The 19,978-nt window shown below is 41.7% G+C and overlaps 1 protein-coding gene across 2 annotated transcripts in view; it reads left to right on the top strand.

Annotated features, from left to right (window-relative positions):
- The window catches only part of LOC149227062 (Prefoldin chaperone subunit family protein), a 339,403-nt gene that overhangs the window by 114,563 nt on the left and 204,862 nt on the right, over positions 1–19,978 (top strand). For both annotated transcript variants that reach the window (XM_089377683.1, XM_089377682.1), the window contains exon 5: positions 15,356–15,428. In XM_089377683.1, coding sequence (XP_089233809.1) covers positions 15,356–15,428 — 73 coding nt within the window. The remainder of the gene's footprint in view (positions 1–15,355; positions 15,429–19,978) is intronic.

Genomic DNA, 19,978 nt, shown 5'->3' with positions numbered 1-19,978 from the left:
TACCACTATAATATTCCAAATTGAAATTTACATAGCAAACACATGAACTAGGCTATAACAAATAAAATCATAAATACGCAAGCACCATCAAAAACACCAAGAAACTGGGCACACAAGATGAGCCATTTTATTAAATTATGAGTTGTAAGGAGTACATATAGCAAGGAACAAGTGCACCTGGGCTTGCATAAGCAAGCTGGAGCAAACCTAGGTGGAAGAGATGACCCCAAGAGCTAGGAAACTTCGACCCAATATCCTTCTGTGCAAACCCAGAAATTGGCAACTGCTGCACTAGAAATGCTGAGAATGACCCTCTGTGATGCTCGGAATCGCCTGAAAATGCAGTTGTAACTTCTCCCAAAAATACTTATCCAAAGCTAGAAAAGAATCTTCCCTAGACCAACCTCCCTGAAAACCCACAAAATGGTGTAAATTACAAGCAATTGCTAGCTGTAAGGAACCCCTGTTTGAGCCTCCAAAGTGCCCAGAAAATTCTACCAAATTAATCTTGGGCTCTCCACCACAAACCCAAAAAAACCCAGAAAGGGTTTGGTCTAGTTCTGACGCTCCAAAATCACCCCCAAATTCTATGGGCTCCTCCACTGCCTGGAAAATATGACTTGGAGGAAATCTTCCTCTGCAACCCCTCCAAAAAGGTTGAGAAATCTCCCCTAATTAACCCTCTGGCACCCCCAACTCAATTCAGCCCCAAATCCTTCAACCAAGCTTTCCCCACAAATATCTCCACCAAGAATTGCGCAGCCCAAGACAACTACTGCGCAGGCCTCTGCAAGATAAATTCAACCTGGGAAAAGCACACTCTCCAAGCCTGCAAATTCACCGGAAATCTACTGCAAATTGACCAAGGAATGGACCTGCAAAGTCTCAGTGCTCTCACCTCAGAAATACTCTCCCACAAGACTGTGTGGCTCCCTTTTCTATATCTTGTATGAAACAAGGGCAACTTGTACCACCTGGAAACTGCTCCCCAAGCCTCCACGAAAATTATGGCAATACCTTCCTAGGGTGGCACTCAAGGTCCACTAAAGAAAGGGTGAGATTTCCCCTCGGAAATCTCTGGTGCTGAACAACACTTGTGACCCAGCTAAATAACTTGAGCAACAATGGTGTAATTGTCAAATTAGCAAAAGGTGCCAATTGCTTCCCTCAACCTTCTATTTATAATTGCTGCCTTACCTTTCCTTGTGGGTCCCTCCAAATATTTTGACCTCCCTTCACAAAATCGATTTTTCTCCCAAGAAGTGCGTATTCCTTGAGGGGTGGCCCCCACATTCCACCAACTTTAATATTTGACCCACTTTCCCTAAGTTGGTATCCAAAAATGTGTTAGCTCCAAAATGGAAAAAATGGTAGATCTCCTCTCTAAAATTTTTATTGAGAAGGGACATTACATTTGTGGTATGTGTTGGGTACGGGCATTCCTATATTGTGTTTAAATTTTGAATTAAATTGTTATTTCATTGTAGATGATAGGAACATTCTATTGATAAGTTTTGGGCTTATCTTAGATGATCTGATTCATTGTTGTTCTAACGGTTTATGCTTGAAGAATTATATAGTGTTTGTAGGTTCCCCAGTCCTTGGGCTCCAAGTTCACAAACTGTGGGCACAGGCTGACCTTGTTTGGACTTCAAATATTTTTATGGTTTTTCTAACTTCGCTAAGGCTGTAGCTTGCATTTATCTTTCGAAAATACATTTAGCCATTATCAAAGATTTACAAAAAAAATTAATTTCTCAAAATTTTCTCAAGCATTGTACACGTATATTTTGTAAATATATTTGTAAAATAGATTTTTGTAAATAATTTTATTTTCTAACCCTTGTTTGCAGTTGGGGTTTTGAATTATTTTGAAATTTTTGTATATATTAGGGTTTTGGGTACTTGTGAATTCATTTGTGCAGGTGAGATCGAAGCCATTTGAAGAAGATTTGTTGTGGTTTGAGGAAGATCTAGGCCCTTGAGGGTACGATCTAGCCTCTAGAAATTTTTGCAGGGACAACATCAAGGAATTTTGCAGTAAATCTGGAGGCTTGAAGCAAATTTAATTTGGAGCAAGGATTTCTGTTTTTTAGGGCTCCTAGGTCTCGATTTGTCCTCTAAACCCTCAGTGTCAACTTCTTGGGTCCTTGCGTCAGCGTTCCCAACCTCTTGGAGGCTGGCCATAAGCCCTAATGGCCTCAGTCTTCCCTCCTGGCCTTTGCCGTGGCCTTGAAAGGCCCTCATCCCCTCCCTTTATCCCTCTGCTAGCCCTTCGTCCTCCTCTACTCTCCCTTCTCGACCCTCACTCTCCTCCCTTTCCCCTCTTCTCCCCTAGCCGCAACCCTCCAAGGGCTTGCGATAGGTCCTTTTGCCCTAGAACCCTAGGCCGTAGGCCTTAGGGCCTTTCCCAAGCCCTCAGCCTCCTTTTACTCTTAGGTCGTGGCCCTTGTGGGGCCCATGATAGCCCTCTAAGCTGCTAGGTCCTCCAAGGCCTCCTCCCTTTAACGCAAGCCTATCTAGGACTTTTGTCTCCCAACGCTAGTCCTATTAGTCGTAGTGTGGCTTCCCTTGGTCCTATTTTTGCCCTCCCTCCATCTCTGGAATTACTGTACTGAATATTGATGAGGTTTGCAGGTAAAATTAGCTCAAAGTTGATGTTTTCAGGTGCCAAGTACTTTGGAGAATTTTTTGGTAACTTCGGTAAGTGATCTACAAGGCCTTGGGCCTAGGGTTTGATCTCTAAACCCTTTTCCTCACACTGTTTTGCTACAGCTGTAATAATCTTTCATTACATTGATAAAATTTGTTCTTAACTACCCTAAAAATCATAATTAAGTAATCCAAACACACTAAAAGTTTCATGGTAAAATTTTGTTAATTGTTTGGTGACTTGGGCATTGATTTTTGAGCATAGGTCTACTTATTTTTTGACTGAAATATCTCTTCATAACCAGTAGATCAGATCTGATATAAATTTGAAGATCACATCTTAAAGGGCTTAAAATATATATTTTTTTTCAATTTGGCAAGCTTGTTCTAGCATTTGGCAATTTTTGGACACAATTTGGCACATACTTTCACATTGGTAGCTTACTGTTTTCATATCTTTCTTACTGCTATTATAAGTGTTTCCAGATCTGATATATCTCTGAATATTTCATCATAAGAGGGTTAAGTAGCTCATATATTTGCTTGGCAAGTCATTGGGCATCTCATTTGTCATATTTAGTTTTCATATGCTTGATAATTTCTTGATCTAGAGTGATTTACTTGCTGCTGTCCTATATGTCACATAAGTGGTTTTCATGATCTAATTGGCTCATTGTGATTTATGCTATTGAAATCTAACGTTTACTTGTCTTGTGTTAGATCTAAGAATTGTTAACTTAGCACTAAAATCACTCATTTAAGCTCTAATCTTGTTGAATATCTTAAGTCTCCTTGGGCATATTGATTCTTGATATCTAATTGTTGGCATCTTGTTCTAATTGTGATCTAAAGCATTGAAGAATCTATTTGGTTGCTTTGACATTTAAATCTAATCAAGTATCTCTTAAATAAGTGGCATTGTCTAAAGAACATAATTTATGGCATTATCTTTGGCATAAGATTGTTGATAATCATCATTGGAATATCTTGAGCAATTGTGATTGGTAATCATTGGCTAATTGTAGTAAATGCTCTAAATTCCTTTAATTTCTATCATTGGTTAAGCATCTTGTGGATTGGTATATTGTTTACATTAGCACTAAGAAAATCAATGCATTCTTGGTTGTAAGATTGTTTTATAATTCATCATTAAGTACTCTTGTCATAAGAAGTAATCATAACTTAAGTACTTAAACGATTAAACAATCTCAACTCAAAATTCACTCACCCGTCTTGCATAAGCATCATAAGTTTAGTTTCACTAATAATTTACCTCCAAACATAAGTTTGGTTGATAGACATCCAGGGCCACCCTTTCTCACTTAGCTTGAGGGATTCAACACCTTTCTAGTGGTTAACATGGTGACCTTGCTGTCGTCAGAGCCACTGTTTTTGCAGCGTTGGAGGCAACGGGTAGTTGGAACATAGGGGGAGGTATAATCAAGTCTCTGCTTGCTTCCCATTGGCTTCCATTCCACAACCTACTCCAAAGATTGATTTCAAAACAGTTAGGAGAAAGGTCTTATTTAGAATAGGCATATAACTAAAATCAACCAAGATTCTTGCATCACACCTAGGTCTTAGGATTTGCATCGCATATAGGTTAGTGAAGCATCTAAGCAGCGGTTGTCCATCAGGTTACTTGGTCTCAAATTAATAATAGGTAAGAAGTTTGACTCCATAAGGCACTGGTCCGATAATTGAATCTAATCTAATCATTAGATCTTGCTAAATTTAACCAAGTAGCTAGGCCACTCAATCGTGTCTCTCGGGCTTGTTAGTTGCCAACTTGTCCTTTGCCTTCACATTTCCATAGGGACTACCCCCCATAGCTTGCTGTTGGGAGACAACTAGAACAGAGAGGTTGGGGATTAGGATGACAGCCCTCGACTTGTAATGACCCACCTACAATTTACAAACAGAACGTAAATATTAGCATCCATTCGAGACATGCATATGATAGCTACATATGCATGTATCACATATGCTGCATTAGTATATATGCAAACCATTTATAAAAGTCCAGTGAATGAATTATTGACATAAGAGGTAAATACCTAAACTTTCTAGAATCAAATAAATATATACTTATGGAATACTTGTTATACCACCACCATAAAATAACTAATACATTATTCCAAATATATTAATACAAAAGAATTTAATTAAATAAAAGAAATTATATATATATATATATATATATATATATATATAACCATGTAAACCCAAAGGTTCTAAATTAAATTATTAAAGTTAAAAGTTAAAAGAGAATTATGTTGCTATAAAATAATTATTTTTTAAATCAAAGATCAAACATTAGAAAAAAATATTAAATAAACCCTAATGAAAAGAGACTACGTAAATTAATAAAATGATGAGCATCAAAGAAAACGTGACTACCTCCTTAAATCACTGTGAGGAGCCACACAAAGGGACAAGAGGCAAGAATCCTTGCCTCACAAGCACGACAGTGGAGGATGAATGAAAGGTGGCTCTAAGTAAGAAAAGAGAAGGGAGTACGACGAAGAAGGGATCCTTTTTTTATATTTAAAAGCGAAAGGAACTACAATAATAGACGACATAATAGTGATATCTGGAATAATTAACAGGTAGCACGAATGCGTTTAATTTTAAGGACAGGCATCGAGGTTTTCAATGATGCTCCCTTATTATGGATGATAAAACTAATGGCCTTGTTTTCCAAGCGGCTCGGGTTCAAGTTGTTGACAAATGAGCGTTTGAAGGTTTCAACATTTTTTTTGTAAATAATTTTAGCGGCAACCATAAATTCAGGCCTAAATGTATACAATGGTTTCCGAGGTTTCCTTGGCCAGGGCATCAAAACTTCATTGGTTAGAGAAAATTTGAAAGACAACATGATAGAAAACTTCAAATCCTGTCCATAACTCATTTAAATTTTTGTTTCAAATAATAGCTTCAGACTCTTTACATATGTAAAATTCAGAGTTTTATGGTTCTTTCAGATGTAACTCGAAGTATAGGAAATCATATTCAACTTTTGCGATTCGAATAGACACCCTCTTGGGTCTCTCCCCACCGACATGGAGTGGGTCATGACAAAGTCGCAAGTTTGAAATTGACCACTTGTTGCTAACTGTCTTGGTTTGTTACATATAAACGCAATTAAAGGAATAAGGCTGGACTAGCATATGCTTAGCTCAGTCTTAGTATGGCATGCATATATATATATATATATATATATATATATATATATATATATATATAATTGAAATAACAGGGTGCTGCATATACCGTGGAGAGCTTATAAGGTTTGAGAGTTGATAACCAACCTTTGATAGCAGATTGTAATACCCTAACTGTGGAATTTTTAACTAGACAGTAATTGGGATTTAAAAATCTAAATTTGCAGAAGAATACCTTGAATTGTTTTTGTTGTTGAGGTCGATCCCGAGGCTGTTGACACTCGAAATTTGCTCTTGTTACCAAAAGACCAGCACCTCACTGCCAAACTGGGCAAAATCTCGGTACCCAACTCCAAAATACTTCAAATTTGAAGTAATTTGGCCCCCATTCCCAAAAGCTTCAAGGACAATCAAGGCTGCTCTAATTGTAGTTCTTTACTGTAAGTTCTCCCTTCTTGCACTGCGCTCTCAAGGCAAAACAAAAGGATCCCTTTTCCGTCCCACTCCCTTCTCTTTTATTACTTAGAGCTACCATTCATTCATCCTCCACCGCTGTGGCTGTGAAGCGAGGATTCTTGCATCGCATATGCTGCATTAGTATATATGCAAATCATTTATAAAAGTCCATTGAATGAATTATTGATATACGATGTAAATACCTAAACTCGCCAGAATCAAATAAATATATACTTATGGAATACTTGTTATACCACCACCATAAAATAACTAATACATTATTCCAAATATATTAATACAAAAGAATTTAATTAAATAAAATAAATTATATATATATAAAACTATGTAAACCTAAAGGTTCTAAATTAAATTATTAAAGTTAAAAGTTAAAAGTTAAAAGAGAATTATGTTGTTATAAAATAATTAATTTTTAACTTAAAGATCAAATACTAAAAGAAAAATAAAATAATATTAAATAAACCCGAATGAAAAGGGACTACGTAAATTAATAAAATGATGAGTGCCAAAGAAGACATGACTACCTCCTCAAATCACTGCGAGGAGCCACACAAAGGGATAAGGGGCAAGAATCCTCGCCTCACAGCCACGACGGTGGAGGATGAATGAACGATGGCTCTAAGCAATAAAAGAGAAGGGAGTGCGACGGAGAAGGGATCCTTTTTTTTGCCTTGAGAGCGCAGTGCAGGAAGGGAGAACTTACAGTAAAGAACTACAGTTAGAGCAGCCTTGATTGTCCTTGAAGCTTTTGGGCACGGGGGCCAAATTACTTCAAATTTGAAGTATTTTGGAGTTGGGTACTGAGATTTTGCCCAGTTTGGCAGGGAGGTGTTGGTATTTTGGTAACAAGAGCGAATTTGGAGCGTCAACAACTTGGGATTGACCTCAACAACAAAAACAATTCCAAGTATTCTTCTTTAAATTTTAAATTTTAAATCCCAATTACTGTCTGGTTAAAAAGTCCACAGTTAAGGTATTACAATTTGTTATCTGGTTAAAAATTCCACAGTTAGGGTATTGCAATCTTCTATCTAGTTAAAAGTTCCACTGTTAGGGTATTACACGACCTAAGTCGTTGTCGCAGTGCCTATACAATTTGAGTGACAACAGGGCCTATTGTCATTCAAATTGTACACAGAATGCTACAACACTCAGGGCAGGGGCTATCACTCTGATCCCCGCTCTCTCTGCTTAAGCTATCTACCAAGTTGCTAGGCCATTCAGTTGGTATCTCCTAGACTTGTTGGTTCCCAATGAGTTTCTCATCCTCTCATCCATAGGGACTACCCCCCTCACCTAGACTAGGCATCTGAATAAAATTAACCAAAATCCTGCATCACACATTAGATTTATGTCCAACACTTCATTTAGGATAGATCTTGCATTCTGCAGCAACTGTTCATTCGATAATTTGGTGCATTAATGTTTATTGCGCAAGTAATTAATCTTGAAGGCGCTGGTCTCCCACTTATATCTTAAAGACTCTAATGTAATTGTGCTTAATGATCATACTTGCCACTTAATTTTAACCAAAGTTGCTAGGCAATTCAGTTGTATCTCCTAGACTTGTTGGCTCTCGAGAAGTTTCTCATCATCTCATCCACAGGGACTACCCCCCTTAGCTTGCACTTAGGAGATAACTTAAACGGAGAGGGCAGGGATCTTAGTGACAACCCCTAACTTGAGCATTGTCGCATAAAGGTGTACAATTTGAGCGACAACAGGGTCGACTAGTAAAATTGGTTGAGTCAACCTTTACTTTCTAGCTGGGTCGACCTGACAAAATCTTTCATATATCCTCATTCCTATGGAGTTAGTGGGAATGCCATATATCGTTGGAAAGGTCTTGGAATAAGCTTTCAATCATATATCCTATGCTCCCATTTAAGCAAACTCTTTCTAGTAAAAGGGCCCTTAAAGATAGTGTATTCAAACTAGGCATCAAAAGTTAAAAAACAGTATTTTCGACAATCTCCATCTTGCAATCTTTATCTTGGACATTTGTAGTCTCCCCTTGTCTTTGACATTAATGACAATAATATTTCTAACAATCTTTCTTAAAGCAACTTACCTTTGAGCATCACAAAGACCAATCCATTTTCCATTTTTCTAATGAATGTGTGATGCTATTGCTATTGTTGGTCTAGGGTATAATTGCCCTTCCTATGAGGATTTGTAGCGGCCAATTCTTCAAACGAAAAGGAATGACATCAACACTAGAATAGAAGACCTAAAGAAATCGTGGGAGGGTTTTGGATGCATGCTGATGTCTAATGGTTTGACAAATGGGAAGGGTGGGAGTCAAGACACTTCTTATTTTATGGGTACATTGTCTTAGGGGAACAATATTTCTTAATTCCATTGATGCATGGACACGTGTTAAAGATGTGGCATTGTTGTATGAATTGATGGATGGGTTCGTTTGAGAGATTGGTTTGCAACATGTCATGCAAATCATAGCATATAATGCAATTATGTGGTTGCTGGCAATTTGCTCATGGAGAGGTGCCCTATTTTGTTTTGGATTTCATGTGCTTCCCATTGCATTGATTTGATGCTTGCGTATGTGGGAATTTGGAAAAATATCTTGTGTCAAGGAGGTCATTGATTGGGCTTGGAGCATCACAAAATTCATATATAACCATGCCTTTATTCTTATTAGCCACATGAGGAAATTCACAAGAAATAGGGAGTTGTTGCGCCCTGCAATCACACTGTTTGCCAACAACTTCGTTTTTTTAGTCTATGCTCCAATGTTTGTTTGGGTTGACACAAATTTTTGTTTGTGATGAGGGGTGCCACCATGCACATGATAGGGTTGGAGAGCCATCACTAAACTAATGTACAACGGTTCCTTCTAGGAAGGAGTGCAGGAAGTGTGCATGATTAGGAAACCTTTGGTAAAGGTTCTCCACTTGGTTGATGGAGCTAACCCTACAATGGACTACTTGTATGAGCAGTGTTCCATGGGGATGCGTCCCGCAAGGTGGGGTGCACACACCTTGCACTTCCCATGCACCTGGGACGAGGGGAATGCATGGGAACACATTTCCCCACATCCCCCTTTTGGGGAGATGCGAGGAGATGTAGGGGAAACATTTCTCCAGTGTGGGGGACATGTTTCCCCAAAAGGGCTGTTTCTAGGCGCACCCCCTCAAAAGGGAAATGCCGAGAAGCACCCCTTTTGAGCGGGGATGCCTAGAAGCACCCCTTCTAAGTTTGAGCTATATTGATTTACTATTCTAATCTTCAGACTTCAATATCTGCTATAGTCTATTTTGCTTAGTACTAATTAGATTCTCGAATGATGAGTGATGAATTTAAATTTTAAATCAATTTTACATTTTAGAATGATGAATGATGAATTTAAATTTTAAATCAATTTTACATTCTAGAATGATGATTGATGAATTTAATTTTTAAATCAAGCTGGAATCTATAATATGGATCAATGTATTAAGTTATTGAATTTCATTATTGAATCTCATGGTGTATGGATGAATGATGTATGTACCAGTATGGATCAATATATTTATGCTTTCATTATATATATACCTAGATGTCTCCCCGTCCCCCCTAAATTTCCCTAAAATTTAAGGTTACTCCCACACCTCCACCTTGTACGTCTCCCCTCACCTGTGTCCCCCATCTTGGAGGCTTGGTGGAACATTGATGGATAGGGCCAAAGAAGCTATCCAATCTTATTATGTTGGCATGTGTACCCTCAGATATGATAAATACATGATTAGGCTTTTGATTGAACGTTGATGGATTGGGATGTTGATTTGGAGTAGCGTCGGATGTGCTCTAGCCACGAAAATTGGTGGAGAGGCTAAAGCACATGAGATCTCCAATACCTAGAAATGGTTTGGGCAGATTCTAAACAGTTTGGGAGATATTAAAATAATTAATATTTTTAATGGAGTCCCTAAGTCTAAACTTAGAGAAAATAAAATATTAAAGTGAATTAATATAAAAGTGTGTTAGAAGGGTCCAAAAGTCATGGATCAAGCCAAAGTTAATCTTAGCCGTTGATTAGGGACTTAATCTCGGCCGTTGAATTGTCAACGAGAAAAGTATAAGAGGAGGCTTGAGGGTCACTGGGAGAACACACCGAATTGATCAAGATTTCGATTTTCTGGGGCAGTGTTTGCTAAGGAAGTCGAAAGAGTGATCAGAGTTGCAGCTGAGGGATAGTGAATACAGAAGCAGAGAGGCAAAAAGGGTACCGAGAGAATCAGTGCAGAATTCAGGGAGAGAGGGACGCAGAGCCAGCTAGGGCCCATGTAGAGGCAACTAGGGCCCACACAGAGGCAGCAAGGAGCTGCGTAGTGCCTTAGAGAGCCAACGTGGGTGACGCAGAGGCTCTAGTGGTTGACGCAGTGCCTCCAGAGGTTGACGCAGGGGTTATTGGGTTGACGCTGGGCCAGAAAGGGCTGACGCAGTCCTTAGAGGCTGACGCTGGGATTTTTCGTGGGGCAGATTGGAGCTGGGAGTTGTCGGAGTGTTTATCCGGGGTTTCAGCTGAAACATCTGTCTCTGACTGAGAGGTACTACTACTGAGATTGTTCTCTGTTGGGTGAGTCGGTTTTGGCACCCAGATTGTATTCTGAAACTGCTTAATAATTAAAACCCTTAGATAGTTGCACCGGTTTTCCCGCATTGGGTTTTTCCGGGGACATTGGTCCAAAAACAACGTTGTCACTTGTGTGCTTGTTTTGTTTCCTTCAGTTGATGATTTGTAATGTGTTGAGCATGTACTTGTATTTATTTTCAGTATTTACATGATAAATAACTTGTTAATTAATCAGAACAAGTAGGCACTGGGCAGAAATAAATCAGAAAGTACATGAAGGTTTTCTAACGGGTTAGAAATTCCAACATCGTATCAGAGCGTGGTTGTAGATCACAGGGGAACTGAGGACATCAGTCGAGCAGAGCAGCAGCAGCAGAAAACAGCTGTCTCGAGTGACAGAAGCTGTTCCTAGCAGATAAGCAACAAGGAAGGGGTGACGCAATGCCTGCATCATAAAGTTTGAGTCGGGAAGAGGATCAGCGCAGTGGCAGAGGGGAGCAGACTCGACCTACATAGTGCCCGATCATCTTTCTCAGTCAGGAAGGATTGATGCCCGTGGCCAGGAGGTGAGGATTTTGCTGGTGCCAGGATTGCGCAGAGCCTAGAAGCTCTAACGTTCAGGTTGCGGGGACTTAGGAGGTTGTGGGAAAGTTGCGAAGTGAAGTTGGTGGGGTACTGTAGTCAGAATAGTATCTAACAGGGCCAGACCAAGGAGGAGGGAGTTGCTACCGAGGATTTCTAGCCAAGAAATCCAGATCAGTGGTGTAGCTGCACTAAGGATCGGAGTGGGGGCATCTTGACATTAGCAGAGGGGTTTCCAGGACGGAAATCGAGGCTCAGAGGGAGTCACACCGAGAACTTCCAAAATGGAAGTAGAGGAATAGCGAGATGGCAGTGAACGGGGTAAGAGACCAGGACAGATTAGACGGAGCCTCAAACTTCGTAGTCTGGAAGGCCAAAATCTTATCCGTTCTAGACAGGAACCGTCTCAAGCACTTCGCCTTGAGGACAATAGTGGTCCCAGTTGACTCGGCTGATAACGATAAGTACGAGGATGCAATGGCAAGGGCCAAGAGCATCATCCTTGACGGGGTCAAGGACCATGTAGTACCACACATTGCCGAGAAGAATATGACAAATGAGATGTGGGAGGCCCTAAAGAAGTTGTATTAGCATACTTCCGTGCAGAGGAAGATGCTACTAGAAAATCAGTTGCGGTCATACCAGATGCAGAAGGGAGAACAGATCGACATCTTCCTCGGTCGATTGAAGGAGATCTGAGATCAGCTGACTTCCATAGGGGCCACGCCGGATCAAGAATTGATGGTGAGAACAACCCTGAACGCAGTCTCAAAAGACTGGGAGGTGTTTGTCCAGAGCATACTGGGCAGGGCGACCCTTCCAGATTGGGAGGAAATGTGGGCGGCTCTTTGCCAAGAAGAGATCAAAAGGCTAAGTAAGGCGGGAAGCAGCGACAAGGGGGTCAGAATCAAGAAGGAGGAAGAGGAGGATGCTGCCCTAGCATCTAAGGGAAAGCAGGAGAAATGGAAGAAGAAGGACCTCTCCAAGGTCAAACGCTTCAACTGTGGGGAATTGGGTCACTATGCGAGCCAGTGTCCGAGGAAGAAGAGAAAAGGAGAGGCTTCCGAGACTAAGGCTGTGCCAGCAAGGGCAGAGAAGGAAGTGGAGACAGATAATGATTGTGCCATGAGTGCTCACATGCCACTTGAGCGGAAGTGGGGAGACATCGACCTGTAGTCATATGGACTATAAGAAATGAGGGGCAGGGTCCTCGAGGTACCCAACCTCTTGGATTATACCTGGCTATGGGAGCTCCGAAGAGGAGTAGCAGTACTGGCAGATGTCGGTAGAGACGAATGCGGATGGAGTGACAGAGGGAGCTACAATGCAGGAGTCCCAGGATAGCGTGAGGCAGTTGTGCGAGATGCATAGAGTTGTTGCAGCAGCGCAGAGGTCAGAGAGGGAGCACTTGTCAGCGACAGAGGGAGGTTCAGCATCATGAGTGTTTCTAGCCTGACGGAGATGTCAGAGTTGGGTAGATCAGTTACTTACTTCTTAGTCACTGAGTTGCAGTGCAGCAGTTAGCAGTGGCAGTGCTATGGGCAGCACGATGCAGCATGATGAGAGGGGATGCAGTGCAGATGCAACAGTGGTAGTGGCAGGGCCATGGGCAGCAGCATGGATGTAGAGGGCGCTGCTGTACGGATGCAACAGTGGTAGTGGTAGGGCCATGGGTAGCAGTACATGATGCAGCAGTGCAGTGATGTTGGGTAGCAGGCCTAGCATCAGCACTAAGACCGATGCCAGATGATCAGGGTGATGCTTAGTAAGGAGTGTTACTAGAGTACAGTCCTTGCTAAGAGGGAGGGTTGATTTGGGGTAGCATCGGATGTGCTCTAGCCACGGAAATTGGTGGAGAGGCTAAAGCAAATGAGATCTCCAATACCCAGAAATGGTTTGGGTAGATTCTAAACAATTTGGAAGATATTAAAATAATTAACATTTTTAATGGAGTCCCTAAGTCTCAACTTTGGGAAAATAAAATATTAAAGTGAATTAATATAAAATTGTGTTAGAAGGGTCCAAAAGTCATGGATCAAGCCAAAGTTAATCTTAGCTGTTGATTAGGGACTTAATCTCGGCCGTTGAATTGTCAAGGAGAAAAGTATAAGAGGAGGTTTGAGGGTCACTTGGAGAACACACCGAGTTGATCAAGATTTCGATTTTTTGGGGCAGGGTTTGCTGAGGAAGTCGAAAGAGTGATCAGAGTTGCAGCTGAGGGACAGTGAATACAGAAGCAGAGAGGCAGAGAGGGTACCGAGAAAATCAGTGCAGAAGCCGGGAGAGAGGGACGTAGAGTTAGCTAGGGCACACGCAGAGGCAGCCAGGAGTTGCGCAGTGCCTCAGAGAGCCAACGTGGGTGATGCAGAGGCTCTAGAGGCTGACACGGTGCCTCTAGAGGTTGATGCAAGGGTTATTGGGCTGACGCTGGGCCAGAAAGGGCTGACGCATTCCCTAGTGGCTGACGCTGGGGATTTTCGTGGGGCAGATTGGAGCTGGGAGTTGTCGGAGTGTTTATCGGGGTTTTAGCTGGAACATCTGTCTCCGACTGAGAGGTACTACTGCCGAGATTATTCTCTGTTGGGTGAGCCGGTTTTGGCACCCAAATTGTATTCTGAAACTGCTTAATAATTAAAACCCTCAGATCGCTGCACCGGTTTTCCCGCATTGGGTTTTTCTGGGGACATTGGTCCAAAAACAACGGTGTCACTTGTGTGCTTGTTTTGTTTCCTTCAGTTGATGATCTGTAATGTGTTGAGCATGTACTTGTATTTATTTTCAGTATTTACATGGTAAATAACTTGTTAATTAATTAGAACAAGTAGGCAGAAATAAATCAGAAAGTCCATGAAGGGTTTCTAACGGGTTAGACTTAGAAATTCTAACATGGGATGCCCGATTGGCCTATTCATGCAGCATCTTTCCTCAACCTTGTTGATGCTTACACAAAAATTCTAAAATTTCTAAAGTAGACAAAGTACTAAAAGTTGGTGATAACAAGATTAGAAGAATTCTCACCTCATGACAAACTGTGGAATGAATGTTGTTGGGTATTTTGTGGCTGTTTGATGTTGCTTCTTCTAACCTGCAAATGCCTCAACCAATAAGAGCAATTTATGTTCAATTGCAAAATGCAATTGATAGTGAGGATGGGTTGTTCATTACCTAACTTTCCAAAGTGTAGAGTTGGCAGAGGAAGCAATTTGTAAATGAAGTTATGAAGATAGATACAAAGGCCTTTGAAACAAGAAAGGATAAATAATCATGGATGATTAACTTGTTATCAACATCATTTTATTCCTTACAATAACAGTATTTGATAGAAATGGATTAGAAACTATTAAAATTGACCATGCACGATTGAGAAGTGTACGTTTATCAATGTCAGCAAAGTTTAAATGCATTTTACTTTTTGTTTCATATCTTATCCATGAAATAGTTTATGGAGCTCACCTGTTATGTCTTGAATGTGGTTGAAACATGAAATGGTTCACAGTGCTATTTCCAATATTTTATGTCAAACGATTTTGCACATTGAGCCATTTTTATCTTAACCACTTAAGAAAATGATGCTCATGTTTTAAGGTAAGATGAATGCATAATTGGAATATGACTCAATCTACAAATATTTCCTATTGCTTCTATCTTTAATATTCTTCTTTTCATACAACATATTTCTTATCAAGAATTCAGATTTTTTTTTTTTTAAGTTTTCTCTTAATATGGAGAATACCTTGATATTTACTTAAAATTGCAGTCACATATCGTGATGTATTCCTTATCACTATTTCCATTTGTGATGTTTGTCATGGAATTGTTTGAAGTTCTTATGTGTAGCAACATTAGTGGGTTAAATCTTGTTCTTTGCTATTTTTTCTAATTTGCGTTTCTATTTTCTATATCCCAGGCAGGCATCATGGAAATAAGAGAGGACTATGTAGAAGATTCTCTATCAAAAGAGCGACCGGATTCATTGTCAGGTGATTAGTTTTTCGTTATGGAAAATATTATAGTCCATCTCAAATATTGTCATGATAACTTGATATTCTATTTCCATTTTTTTTCAGCAAAATTGTTGTGGCAAAGCTTTCATTTTGCACACAATACAAGTGCAGGCAATCTTACCTATTATCAAGATTAACTACTTGCTGTAACTGTAAAATTTTCTGTTTCCCACCCCGGTTTTCAGTTTCACCTTATTTCTCCCATATAGTTAAATGCCCATTCCCATAGCCATACATTTAACAGACTGAAAAAAATAAATATTGCTGAAAACACAAATTCTGGAAATTTTTCAGAGTGCTGGAAATTGCAGAAATAAAAAATCAGCAATTAAAACAGCCATAAAAACACATTTAAACTCAGTGATTTTTGGTCAACTTGACCCTGGAAAAACCCCCTACAACTCTTGGGGAAAACCAGTTTGAGAGCTCTTCTTTATTTCTGGAAAATGCCTTTTACAGAGAAAATATTTTCAGCAAAAAAATCAGCAAAACAGAAATTTTCCAGCAAGCAAAACTTATCTGTTTTCAGCCCAAACGACAATCTGAAAACTGCTGGAAGAGCTGTACGGACCGTACAGATGTACGGACTGTACGGACGTACGGATGTACGGACCGTACGGACTGTACGGACTGTACGGACGGCCGTACGGACTTGTACGGACAACCCTCGGGAAAAGTGCAGAAAATCGCCTCCTCGATATTCGTGCTGAAAAATAATTTTTTCCACTATTTTGCTCACAAAAACTGCCTTTTTCTGCTTGTTCTTTATGCTGTTCAGATTTGCTGAAATGCTGCCTTGGTGTGTGTGCCAAACTGCTGCCTCTTTCTCCTCCTTGTCCAGAAATCTCCCTTGCTCTCTTGCTCTCCTTCTCCCAATCTGCTCATGAAAGAATTAATGATCTTTTTCCTCCTTTTCCTCCCTTAACCCAACCCTAAATGACTTTTGGGTGATCCCTAAATCCAATGGCTGAAATAGATTTAGATCAATGGCTGAGATTAAATGCTCATTTAAATCTCACTTTCTATTTTTTAATTCACCCCACTTTAATAAAGACCCACTTAGTCATTTATTTCCAAAGTCACTTTTCCTTTCTAATTTTTCATTGACTTTATAAAGTCACTTTAAAATTAGACTTAGTAACTTTATCACTTAAAGTCACTTTCAAATTAGATTTAACTTTATAAAAATTATAAAGTTACTTTAGGAGAAAAATTAAATTCTTTTGGACACTTTTCCCTAGGCCAAAGATCAAAGCCTTAGGGAACCACCTGTCCTCCGGTACCAAATTTCAACACTCCCTCTTACCGAGGAAGGTGTTCCTCACCACACCCATCTTGTCTCTGAAGTAGACATGCTTGCCCCGTGGTAAGGCTTTGGTAAGAATATCTGCAACCTGCTCATCAGTGGAAATATACTCAAGCTTTACAGCTCCCTTCTGAACATGGTCTCTGATGAAATGATATCTGATCCCGATATGCTTTGACCTGTCATGAAATACTGGATTCTCCGTGAGTTTAATGCAACTCTGATTATCACAGTAAATCACTGAAGGTCTCAACGGCTGACCAAATAAGCCAAACAACATCTTGCGAAGCCAGATGGCCTCACAACTAGCTAGACTGGCTGCCATATACTCTGCTTCCGCTGAACTCAGTGCTACTGACTGCTGCTTCCGGCTGAACCATGACACTACTGCTGAACCCAACCCAAAACAACACCCTGAAGTGCTCTTCCTATCAGAAGCACAACCTGCCCAATCAGAATCAGTGTATCCTGCCAATCTCACTCCATCTCCCTGCCTGTAGTCCAGACCATAATCCACTGTCCCCTGCAAGTACCGCAAAATGTGTTTTGCAGCCACCCAGTGAACCTTTCTAGGCTCACACATAAACTGACTCATCGTGTTGACTGCAAAACAGATATCTGGTCTGGTGTTGACCAAATACATCAAGGAACCAATCAGCTGCCTGTACAATGTGGGATCCACCAACTCGGAATCCGAAGCATGAAGCTTCTTCCAGTTGGTGATCATCGGTGTCGACATGGGTCTACAATCCTCCATGTGGAATCTGCTAAGGATGTCCACAATATACTTCCCCTGCCCCAGGAAGAAATGCCCCTCCTCCTGCCACACCTCCAAACCCAAAAAGTAATGCATCAAGCCGATGTCCTTCATCTCAAACTCCGCTGCAAGATCTCTCTTGCAGTGCTCTATGAGTCTCTCTGCACCTGTAATGATCAAGTCATCCACATACAGCACCAGAATGAGAGGCTCCTCACCAATCACAATAAAGTAAAGGTTCGGATCTGCCTCACTCTTTGTGAAACCCATCCCCTGCAAGTATGCATCTATCCTGGAGTACCAAGCTCTGGGAGCTTGCTTCAGGCCATAAAGGGCCTTCTTCAATCTGCACACATGGGACTCCTTCCCATGCACCTCAAAGCCCTGTGGCTGCTCAATGTACACCTCCTCCTGTATGAAGCCATTGAGAAATGCGGTCTTCACATCCATCTGGTGGATCTTCCAACCCATCTCTGCTGCTATCGATATAATGGAGCGGATCGAAGTATATCGAGCCACGGGAGCGAAGGTCTCCTCATAATCAACTCCCTCTACCTGGGAGAACCCTCTAGCCACAAACCTTGCTTTGAATTTCTCAATGCTGCCATCTGCAGCATGCTTTACCTTGTAAAGCCATCTGGAAGTAACCACGGATTTGCCCTCAGGCCTCGGCACCACCTCCCAAACATCATTCTTCATGATAGAAGAATACTCCTCCTGCATGGCCTCTCTCCAGACCTGCTGGCTAGCTGCCTCCTCATAGCTAGAAGGCTCAGAGTCAAGGATGCTGGTAACCATCGCCATATAGCTACAAAATCTCTCAGGTGGTCTACTCTCTCTGACCGGCCTCTTCGGCTCAGCAACAGATGTGGCATCTCTCAAGGTGTCCTGAAGCCACTTGGGCTTCCTCTTCCCTGAGCATGCTTCTCCCATAGGAGAATGAAACTCCTCCTCCTCATCCCCATCAGTAGTCTGAACTCCTGACTGTCTGTCTGCTGTCCTCCTGCCTGCACCTGAACCTGTAGAAGCTGAGGTACCGTGTGAACTGTCCATCAGTGGACTCCCTAGTGAACTGCTCTGTGAACTGCTCTGCATGCTGCCCGGAGCACCACCCCTCTGGCTCGGCGAGCCACTGCTCACTGATGGACCTGACATCCTCATAGATGTACCTCCGGATCCTCCTGATCCCTGCCCACTGGATCCCTGCGACTGACTCAACTGCTGCTGAGGGTCTGGCTGATCCAGATACTCTAACTCCCGTGACCTCCTAAAGGCCCTGTCCTCCTCGAACTTCACATCCCGTCTGACAACAACTTTCCTTTGTGCAGGAATGTAAATCCGAAAGGCCTTTGAGGTCTCACTGTAGCCCACAAAGATACCCTTCTCTGCGGTGGGCTCTAGTTTGGTCCTCTCCTCCTTGGGTATATAGGAGTATGTAATGCATCCAAGGATATGAAGATGACCAAGATCAGGCTTCTTCCCAAAGAAAGCCTCCTCCGGAGTCATGTGCCCCAAGGCACGATGCGGACTCCTGTTCTGCAAGTAAACAGCTGTGTTGCAGGCCTCTGCCCACAAGAACAATGGCAACCCCTGATCATATAACATGGCTTTGGCAGCCCCTATGATGGATCTGTTCTTCCTCTCTGCAACCCCGTTCTGCTGGGGGTTGTAAGGAACAGTGAACTCCCTCCTAATGCCTGCCTCTGCACAATAGTCAACAAACTCTCCAAGGGTGTACTCTCCTCCATTGTCCGACCTCAGGGACTTGATCTTTCGACCTGTCTGAGTCTCCACAAGAGCTCTGAACTCCTGAAACCGCTTGAAGACCTCACTCTTGGTCTTCAAGAAATAAATCCAGGTCCTCCTGGAGTGATCATCAATGAATAAGACATAGTACTCATATCCACTCAAGGAAACATGAGACATCCGACCGCTCACATCGGAATGAATCAAATCAAGTATCCCCGTCGCTCTGCTGTCACTGCTGGGAAAAGGGGATTTGGCAAACTTGCCCATCGCACAACCTCTGCAAGTATCATGGTGATCAGTACTGAAATCTGGCACACCTGTAGTGATCTCCCGCAATGTCCTCAAGGCTCCATGAGACATGTGCCCCATCCTGCGGTGCCAAATCTCACATAGCTCAGAACTGCTAGCTCTGCTGTCGGTACTACAGCTCAATGCCAAAGGGGGCTGGAATGCAAACTTGTACACCTTTGCATGACGTACACCTATCACTCTAGCTGAATCAGCTGGAGAGCCCCTGGGATACATCAACACCTGTCCTTCCCTGAACAGTACCTCATATCCTCTGTCCTCCAACGCTGAGACGGATATGAGGTTCTTCCTCATCCCTGGCACATAAAGAACCTCTGACACCTTCAAGGGAGGTTTGGACTCCCTCTGAAATGTCACTGTCCCCACCCCGACTGCTCTAACAACTCTGTCATCACCGAGTACTAC

Source organism: Pinus tabuliformis, chromosome J (assembly GCF_031772625.1).
Source record: "Pinus tabuliformis cultivar Carrire ecotype Pingquan chromosome J, CPIR1, whole genome shotgun sequence".
Taxonomy (NCBI): Eukaryota; Viridiplantae; Streptophyta; class Pinopsida; order Pinales; family Pinaceae; genus Pinus; species Pinus tabuliformis.
This window is presented reverse-complemented; position numbering and strand designations above follow the sequence as displayed.